This window comes from Physcomitrium patens, chromosome 3, assembly GCF_059467195.1.
Source record: "Physcomitrium patens ecotype Gransden chromosome 3, ASM5946719v1, whole genome shotgun sequence".
NCBI lineage: Eukaryota > Viridiplantae > Streptophyta > Bryopsida > Funariales > Funariaceae > Physcomitrium > Physcomitrium patens.
Genome location: NC_143412.1, coordinates 18,161,951 through 18,171,915, shown reverse-complemented (window position 1 = coordinate 18,171,915; position 9,965 = coordinate 18,161,951). Strand labels below are relative to the sequence as shown.

Genomic DNA, 9,965 nt, shown 5'->3' with positions numbered 1-9,965 from the left:
GGTGTGACATGGGAAAGAATCACAAGTAGTTTAGCATGTGAAAGGAAAGCAGCTGGAGACACACACATAGCAATGTAGAAGAGAGTACCCCCTTCACCAACTTGCCTCTCCAGCATCTGCCTCCTTGCAAGAAAAGATTAACACCTCTGTGTTATGATTTCCCACCCACTACCTCTCAAAATGTATGCGTTTTTCTGAGGTCAGTGAAATCTAGAGATAAATTTAACCTTTTCTACTAAGGCAAGTCCAAAGCCGTCAAAGCACCGTTCTGCATCAGCAGAGAAGGATCTTCAGGTTGTCAGTACTGAAGAACTTGTCTCATTTCTTGATGTCACTGGGACACTCTGCTAATTAATTGCCATTAACCGACAGACATCGCGTTGTAATCTTACTCCAATGACGTGGGCGTTTGATTTCAGTCCTGATATATTACAATAAAGATAAATCATTTCGTAAAAATCATTTCAACGGAATTTGAGTTACAGACAATTTTATCATTACAAGGTTACAGGAATTTTTAAGAAATACCTCTGCTTTCAGCTGCATTGATTGCTGAAGTATGCGAACAATTTCTGCTCAGCGATATTTTCAAAAGCTGAGCTAACCATTCAATAGTAGTGATCCAACACGCAGTTCTAGAATGCTGCGCTGCATGGAGAGCAATGGAGATTGGAGTGTAAGCCTACAGCCTGGGGATGCGCTCATTTAACGTTGAATATATACCGTTTACACTTCGGCAAGTCAAAAAAGCACCCACCCCACTGAAGGGGACCTAAACAGGAGTTAGTCCATCTCAAATGTAATCTCCTCGAAAGCCAGTACATGTTTCTTCAAATCGAAACATTTTGAGCAATCGGAGTGTAATCGCAAGACAAGAACTTAACGCTGAGGACTATGATAGAGCAAGGAACCACATGACGAGGTCCACGAAATCTTAACCCGCTTCCAAAGACAGTATCTGCCGAGGAACCATGGCACACGACTGTCAATAAAATACCTGTCGCGACGTTTTCACTCGGCATAGTTAGCATCATTCTCACGCTCCGTGACAAAACTCTATCTCCGACGACCAATCTCCTAATCTCAAACCCAGCTCCTCAAATCCAACACCTTCGACGCCTCTTCATATTCTAAAGCTTAGCCTAAACAAGCCTTTAAAACCAAACTTCGTAATTAAAAATTCCTTATTAACATCATCTTTTCAAGTTCAAAAACAGCCCCAGAATTTCAGGCCCAAAGGAACGACATTTCGATGCTACGAGCTTCTGACTGCAGGGTCATAGTTACGAGACAGAAGAGCTCAAATAGTGGGGAGGCACTTCGTCACGTGTTCCCACCATTCCACCTCAAGCCTGAAAGGGAGTGACTGCGCACTAAAGGTTTCAAATGATTCATTTCTGAAAAGAGAGACCATGGAGCCCAACAGAAAAAGATGGCGAGGATATTCAAAGCTAAGACGCATATCCAGGGATGCTAAGAGTGAACTAACAATAGACACCAATCTGAAATGTTCATTGACCACTTCGAAAGTCTGGTAAATGGAAAGTACAGCATATCAGAGAAAACAAAGGCCAGCAGCAGATATTTGCTGTTATCCTCGGCAGAAGAACAGCCACCATCTACAATGCATGTAGCATGGCAACAGAATATGAAAATATGAACAGATGTTAATTGCTGTTAAATTCAGCAGCTTAAGAGCATGAGGCACTAAATCAAGCGCCGTTATATGTTCAAAGCCGGACAGGAAAGCCGTAATTTTGAAATGTTGTTATATTACCTCCCAATCCTGCAGTCACTATAACTAATCCCCAGGCAGCGGAAACAGTGGCCAAGTCCGCAAGAGGATGCACCTCCCTTCCACTGTGCGCAGTCATGCTGCTGCCAATGGATGCCGACTGTGTCATAGTTGGTGTTGAAGATACTTGTTTATTGAAAGTAGAAAGTTTTTCTTCAGGCCATGTAGCAGATCCTTTGGGTCCACTCTCAAGGAAGAAGCTTGTGCAACGCTGCTGCATGTGGGAAGGAGAACTCTGACGAGCGTCTAATGGAGGGGATGGACCAAAAACCTTGGAGCTAACGTCTACTTGAGACGTATTGCGCTGATTATCATGTTTTTTTTCATAATCACTCCCGACTTGCTTTGTTGAAGCAAATTCGTCAGCCACGGCAACACTACTTTTTCTGCCATAAAAAATCCTCATAGGAGATCTTAAGCAATACGATGGGCCCTTTGACTGCTCCCCAAGGCCCTTCGTGCCAATCACCACATTCTCTTCCCGCCGTGGAGATGATCCGGGTTCACTTGTAACCTGCGCCGTCCCAAACCTATCTGACTTGCCAGGAGGTTCAAGAACTGAAAGTGAACTATTATGGTGGGTTGAAGAACCCGGCCAAGAAATTGCGACTGATACATAGCGTGATGTGAACTCCTCACAGGCCAGTTGCTTGTCTCTTCGGTAGACAGACGATCTATTTGAAATATCTTTCTTATTAGAATTCCATACCAGGACCCGTGAGTCTTCACTGGCACTGATGATGAAGTCACCTGTCGAAGAAAACGACGACGAAATCTGGCTCTTGACGTTACGTAAACCTGAAATGGAATAGTAAACGATAGAAGGTCTCAATACAAGAGAACTGCGGCCTCGCAGGCAGAGAGAGCATGCAGGAACAGACAACTGAATTGATTCAATGGCAAAAATACCTCTTAGAAATATGAGAGAAAGCAATAGTTTTAACAGACTGTAGATGAGAATCAAATGCAGGTAAGTACCTTTGTATTTCGCAACCAAATCCAGGCCATCATAAATACGAACACAAGAATCATTTGATGTGACAAGAACTTTATGCGGGTCCCCGGGCATACACTGCGATAAAACATATGCCATTAATTAATTCGAAGCCATGTGTAGATCAAAAAATTCATTAGTTAATTAATGAAAAGCGTAGTAGAAGACAATTACTTAAAACTTGTGTACTCATGCATCATACAGACGAAACACTGCCCAGGTTTAATGTTGAGTCGGGACGATTGAAACAAAATTACATCTCATCCATACTGTTGACATATGAGTAGTATTTGAAGGACAAATGAACCAATGAGATTTGAGACTGTAGACATACACGTATTCCAGTGATCTTTTTACCCGCTCCCTTCTTGTTCTCGTCACGAACGTCTTTATGAGCATCCAGCTGCAACTTATTCCCTGCAACACAACGATTCTATCCTACGAGTAAGAAAAAGTGGAGTCTACTTCAGAACACGACTAATAGAGACACTACGCGTGAAACTTCTAGGCCCCACTCCATGCTAGCACTAACACAATCACCTACGCTGTAGCGGCTAAGTTGTGACTAACATTATGATACCACATGCCCCTTCAATAACTGCCAACAGATATCACAACCTTCAAAACCATGTACAAACCTGTGGTATTGTAGAAGCGACAGGTCCCTTTGTGGGAACCAACAACCGCCCTCTGAAACCGACACACCACTACAAACCGTCAAATGCTCAGCTCGAGACAGCATCAGGTCGTCACAAAAGTAACTAGTGCAAACATAACAAAACAAGGAAATAATCAAGATACCTTTCCATCTGGAGCATAGCATACAGCTGTGACCATTTCTTGCAGATCACTCCAGTCAACGACATGATGATCGGGAATGCACCAGATCCTGACTTTGTCATCAAGCGACCCGCTAATGAAATATCGATCATCAACAGGATTAAATTGTGCACAAGTAACTGCCACAGGATACACAAAAACCCCACCAAATTTTATTAGAACGTGTACTTAAAATCTACTAAATAAGTAAAACAAGAAAAGAAAACAAAGTAGCTTACATTCATATGATCCAAAATTACACCCGTAGAGACCCAAATCTTCGGAACTGCAACTGCGTTAGCAAAAATACGCTTATACTGCAGTAATTACTAGTATTACAAGTCCTTACCATAATCATTGTGTGAGAATACTCGCAGACACACGTCGTATGAAATGTGCCACAGGCGAACTGTTTTGTCCATCGATGAAGACAGAAGAAACTGAAATGAAGTGAAATCAAATGCCTGTTAAGAGCTGTTCATGTCCTACTATACTTTCGTGAAGACGAAAACAGACACAATGATGATAAACCTACACCAAGTTATGACAAAGGATCATTCCTTAAGATCGTTCACATTAAGTTCAATTACAAACTAATAAGTTATTTGTCAAAGAATACCTGACTTTGAGACCATGACAAGTCCAAGATATCGTCTGTGTGACCTCGGAAAGAGCAAGTGGGTTTCTCAGAGAGCCAAAGGAGGTTAGGAGTTTGGGTCTCGCTATAGTTGCTTGACCTCTGTTTCTGGGGCGTCCCATTTCCACTTCTAGAATTCCCTTTAATATCCCACTTAGTAAAACTTTTACATCGTCCAGCCTTAACGCTTCCATCGTTATTGGCTTTAACGCTACCATCCCTCCGCCCCAGTCTTTTCTCAACCTTCTGACCACTACTCCAAAGATCTGTAAACAAAATTCTAAAATTAACAAACATCATTCGCAAGCATGGTAGTTTTAAACCGCACCGTAGTGCTTCTATGAAAGATCTAAGCAACAGGTAATCAGCAGGGAAATCTCTCAACTCTGACAGACTGATGTGTTTTGGATAATCAGCTAAACAATTGATGCGGGACTCTGTCGTGATCTGCCTATACGAAACATAATAACTAGTGAACGTAAGCCACCCCTAACAATCATATCTATGAGAGAGGAATTTACACGAAACATCGAAGTGGAACACAAGTGCTCGAGATGCATTTTGAATGATGAATGCCACCCAAGACCTTGGCCAATTCATGCTATGTGTGAACTGCACTGCCTGTACATCCACACAAATGAAATATTGGGTGTACTAACGTATGGAAACCAACCGTTTTCTCCCAACCTATTACAATAACCAAGAAACGTGAAAACAAAATTGGATATTAATTACAACTGCAGGCAAATACACGCCATACCACTTATACAAGAAGGTTTCTGCTCTTAACCACATCACTCTCACTCGAAATGAAAATTCCTCGATCATTGGTTCCACGCTTTAGAGGATTTTCCTTTCCGTTGAGTTCTCTTTGAATGAGACACAGAATGATTGACTCAAATCTGAGCGACAAGATGTTTACAAGATGCTCACCTGACTCAGCCACCAATGGATGATCAATAACTTCCCAGACGTGGACAACCCGATCTTGGCCAGCGCTGGCTAGGTAGCGGCCGTCAGGACTAAATTTCATCGTCCATATTGCACCTTGGTGAGCTAAAATTTCTTGACTCAAGTGGAGATTGCCGAGGTCTTTGGAACTTTTGTGGCGCAGCTTTACTTTCACCTTTTGAGGTCTTCTCCAAAAAGAGTCGCTAATGTCATTCATTAGAGTCAAACCTCGTGTAGTTGATTCATTTCTATCCATACCTACCAGTGGACTACCCCTTGAGACTCTAGGAGTTATGTCCTCGGAAATGCTTTCTAACTCTAAAGATGTATCTGAATCATCTACACTATCTGCAAAACTTCGCTCACTTCCACCTCCAACCAATCCATCTACTGACCTTGACTTAACGAAACCCTTCAGCTTCCTCAACCAGTTTGTCCGCTTCAGTATGACTGAAGCTTTGCTGGCAGTCTTGAATACAGGTTTCTTCACGCTCACATGACTATCAGTCAATTGCTCTCGTCTTTTGAGAACCTGTGCTACTGGAGAATATGTACCTATAGTCTTCTCAAACTCTGCCAGTGTTAACTCCTTACCCGTGTCAACCTCTCGAAGCAAATCTAGCGACCCATCGCTGTTAAACCTTTTCATCAAAAACTCCCTTCCACTATCCAGGTCACGAATCTTCAATCGCTCCTCCATAACGTTCTCGACGGCATAATAGCCATCAGAACTGACGTTCTGGTATCCACAGTCCGGGTCGAAGAACTGTAACAGCTCATCATGAGAAATGGATGCTCGATGGTGGTAACCTAAGTCCAATTGTGACCCAACGTCCAACGAAAGAGATCTACCGCTATCCGAACTCTTGCGCATGCTACCCCGGTTTGATCTATTTACAAATCTTGCACGGAAGCTGTGAATCCCATAACTAACAGAATCAGCACAATCACATGGTATTTGCCCCGCTAATCCAGAACCTGAAGATCTGGAACTGGATTCAGTATGCCCTTCCCCCACGACAACACCAAAGGCACCTTTGAGAGAAATGTTTGCAGCCCAATCTACACCAAGCTGTGAAACCTCCACACGGTCTTCTGAAACCATACGTTTCCGTTCATCTCCACGCTTTTCAGAGTCTGTCTTCACCTGCATCCATTCATAATAGTGAGCCACTTTAGAATGGAGGAACGTAACAACATCACTGAGCTGTGTGTAACGAATCCATTAGGGACAACGAATTCTTCGTCGTAAAACAACAGAATTCCAATCACTATACCTTTTCCTCTGGACGATCACAAGTTCGTTGATCATCCAACCAAAAAATTCTAAGGGTCTAAGCCAAATCGAGTTCCCAATAGCTGCTGCACTAATGCAAGCTTTTGGCCTCCATGCAAATGCGAAGTACTGCGATGATATGGTGAAACATGCAAAGCATCCATGCCAAGGTCTACTCTATAACTCTTTTTGAACTTGCCAGTTACACCGGTCGTTTAGCAATGGCGTAGCTACCCATGATAACATTCTGAGAACATACAGTTGAGTACTTACAAATTCCTCTGTACGAGCTCCTGATAGGACTTTTTCGCCCACATTCCGAAATTTTTTCACAACCTTCTCACCGTTGGTGACGAATCTCCCGGAAATGTCGGGAACATCGGCATGTGATATATCGTCTCTATAACTTTTCAAACCCATCTGCATAAAGAACCGCTGCCTTCGCTCATGTATACTGCTAGGATCATCCTTCCAAATCGAAAACTTGGATTGAAAAGCCGAAGGGGTCGAATGTGGTTGAAGATTTGACTCCGCCAAAGGAGCAACTCTCATAGATGATGTTCTCATCTCCAGGTCGTCCCCACTATCTGAGCTAGTCGTGGAATTGATGTCCTCAAATGTCTCATGAAACTCGTCGTCCGACAGGGAATCCTCTTCCATACTTTATAGATTTTGATAAGATAGGAACAAAAACTGTTTGTAACAAGTATACTTACACGTGTTGTTGCACATGGAGCAACCTCCACCCCACCTCGATGATTTTCCACGTCTACAACCATTAACAATGGTAACATGAAGGCAGCGTCAACTTCAAGTTATCGAGGAATGCTTCCAAGAGTGTCAGCAGATGGCTAACCTACCACAGATATAATGTGTAATGGATCTCCACGTGCCCGGACCTAGTCTGGATTCACTCGACAGCTGCTACGTAGTATTTGAAATGCCAAGGGGGAAGTAAGTTGCTGTCTCCGATGCCGACAGATTATAGTAATTGGACGAGTGCAGGAAGACAAAGACGCGGAAAAGCAGCTTAATGCCTCCATTACTCCGACCTCCACTTTCCAAGATACTCTTTCCTCGATGTAGTCGTCATAGCCTAGGTCCCCTTAGAAACTACAGAGTTTGCATGTACCGTGCCACGAGTACATGTCAGCTAGCAAATGGTGAAACTCTTTCAAATCTATTGTTCTCTATCCCTTTCTGACTAGCCCACAAACTGCAGATCTAACATGCATCTGCGAACTCCAATTCAGTCCAATCCAATTCAATTAGACTTCTTCTCTTTGAGACCTCTGGATGTCGCACGTTTCAAAAATCGGATCGAAATGATGCACACTGAAGAATACGAACCATAAGTGGGAACTGTAGGACCCTATTGCACTAGTTCCACTTGCAAGTGAGACGATATCACTCTCAATGCCCACCTTGCAAGCTACCTGAATCCGATTGAAAATGGCAACCGGATCCTAAATCGCAATCTCCAAAACCAAGCCAACCTGTCTCTTTCATGCATTCAACAGCGGATTCTTTCAGTCGCCATCGCGCCTACTAAAACCCCACTTATCCGCTTTCGCTCATCAAACCCCAAATCATCTAGCATCGAAAGGCACTCACAAAGTCCACCGTGCTCCGCTGCTCCGTCATTCAACCTACAGATCTGCCACACAAACCCCCTTCTCGTTTTCTCTCGCACACACTCTCTCTCTCTCTCTCTCTCTCTCTCTCTCTCTCTCTCTGAAGCTCACGCCGAACCTGGCGTCTCAACATCCCACTTCACCACCCATCATCATCAGCAAGATCCTCGTCCAGCTCTCCTTCACCAACACAACCCCACAACGCTTTCCCGCTTCTAAAAACATCCACTGCGCACGTCCACTGCAAACTTACGAGCATGCACAGAAACCACGCCCATCCACGAGTGTACGATGCGTTGGACTTGGGACTTTAAGGAAGAAGACACTCATGAGCAGGAATACCACACGTTGGAACTCCCAAAAGACACCGCAATAGAAGCAGCGCAGGACAGTCAGAAGGGGATTGTGAGACACGCTGAGTCTGCATCAGATTGCGCAGTTGCGGATTTAGTGCACCAAAACTACACAATAAGATTAGCTCTCCATCCCATCGGTCCTCGCCAAGTCTACAGAACCCTCTCAACCTCTTCCTCCTCCTTCATCCAGTGAAATTTGAACCGGGATCCATCTGGTCAAATCCATCGCCAATGATCTTTTTGCCTGTGTTTCGGTGGAAAGAGGGATACGAGCAGTGAGTGACAGGCGCGCCGTCGTGATGGGTGGTCGCCGTGGACGCACAAGTCCAGTCTACCGCCAAGCCAACTATTCAATTCCTGCAACTCATTGGTCTACGTGAGTTGGTAGAATGCGGTGCCGCGGATGAACGAATGAATTCAGGCTATAGACTTCACTCATCTCATTTCTGTTGCCTTGTGCAGATCCTATATTGCATGATTCACCTTTAGGACTTGACCTATTATGTGTCCAACTAACTGCCTTGGGTGCTGCTGCTGTGTCCCCCGCTTAACTGAACCGTAAGTCTCAGGAAAGCTGGAATTGAAAGACACTAAGAATTTTCTACACTAATATATGATATATTACAAATCATGCTTGAAGGATCTAATAGTTCTTGTTTTGATTTAAGAAGAAGCGCAATTCACATATGGTTCGACCTGTAAAGGGTCCAGCAGACCCAGTTTCGGTAAACATTTTAGTCAATTTTCTTCCACTTTCCCATGCTTTTATTTTTTCCATGGCTATGTGGCGGAAAGAAGGACCATAACATCACACAGACACACACACACACACGAGGATTATGAAGCAGGAAAAGGTTAGTGTGGTGACGTCAGAGGCACCCGGTTCCGGATAGAACAAGTTGGTTCCATTTTCTCTTTGATGCCTGACTCCACGTCACTGGCCACTTGGCAGAGAACCGCAGGCATTGGGAACTCCGCCCCCTGCTCCCCTCTCCTCGGTTGCCCCATTCACATTAGGCCATTGCATTCATGGACGCGGATGGATGTATTTTAAGGGTTGATGGTATTTGTTTTAGAATGATGAGCTTCATATGAGGAAAATATCACAAAACAAAATCAGTTGTGAATTAAGCCACTGGAATAATGGAATAAATTAATTAAAAGTGCGATAGTTTGCATAACCCACCAGACCAGTTACTTGATGCATACTAAAATCAAGGACTGTGTGTAAATCACAAACGTTTGTTTAACACGGACAATGTAACAAGGTTTATGTTACAGTTTAAAACTGTAACTCTTTGAACAAAATAATCAAAACAATACTGCAATTCATTTTTTTAACACTTTAAAGTATTACGGGAATTAGATTTCTTTCGTCATCTTGAAAATTGATCCACTTGATAAAACTAAGTAAAAAGAAAAAGTATCTAACAGTATAATATAAAACAAAAGTTTTAAGTTTAATCTTCATTTAATACCCTACATGATAATTTATGACTTTTA

General features: G+C 43.2%; 1 protein-coding gene across 3 annotated transcripts; it reads right to left on the bottom strand.

Moving 5' to 3' along the window:
* Positions 1 to 1,649: 1,649 nt before the first annotated feature.
* Positions 1,650 to 8,343, bottom strand: LOC112280292 (uncharacterized). Of its 3 annotated transcripts, none has more exons than XM_024515620.3 (9): positions 6,746 to 8,343; positions 5,179 to 6,343; positions 4,228 to 4,511; positions 3,958 to 4,048; positions 3,591 to 3,748; positions 3,428 to 3,479; positions 3,124 to 3,206; positions 2,774 to 2,867; positions 1,650 to 2,593 (listed from the first exon to the last, which is right to left on the bottom strand). In XM_024515620.3, exons 1-9 carry the CDS (start codon positions 7,130 to 7,132, stop codon positions 1,731 to 1,733), a joined length of 3,177 nt encoding a protein of 1,058 aa, XP_024371388.1. In that variant the 5' UTR covers positions 7,133 to 8,343; the 3' UTR covers positions 1,650 to 1,730. The 3 variants fall into 3 exon arrangements, with proteins under 3 accessions (XP_024371388.1, XP_090105209.1, XP_090105208.1); XM_090249083.1 differs by having other exon boundaries at positions 4,228 to 4,525; positions 6,746 to 8,261; XM_090249082.1 differs by having other exon boundaries at positions 3,124 to 3,222; positions 4,228 to 4,525; positions 6,746 to 7,268.
* Between the last annotated feature and the right edge of the window lie 1,622 nt (positions 8,344 to 9,965).

Bases quoted from the DNA above. Each gene is read 5' to 3' on its own strand.
- LOC112280292 (XM_090249082.1), bottom strand. From the start codon at position 7,132: ATGGAAGAGGATTCCCTGTCGGACGACGAGTTTCATGAGACATTTGAG. The intron at 4,049-4,227 runs GTATTCTTTGAC...ACTTCATTTCAG, and splicing joins TGTCATGGTCTCAAAGTCAG to TTTCTTCTGTCTTCATCGAT. The intron at 3,749-3,957 runs GTAAGGACTTGT...ATCCTGTGGCAG, and splicing joins ATTCTCACACAATGATTATG to TTACTTGTGCACAATTTAAT.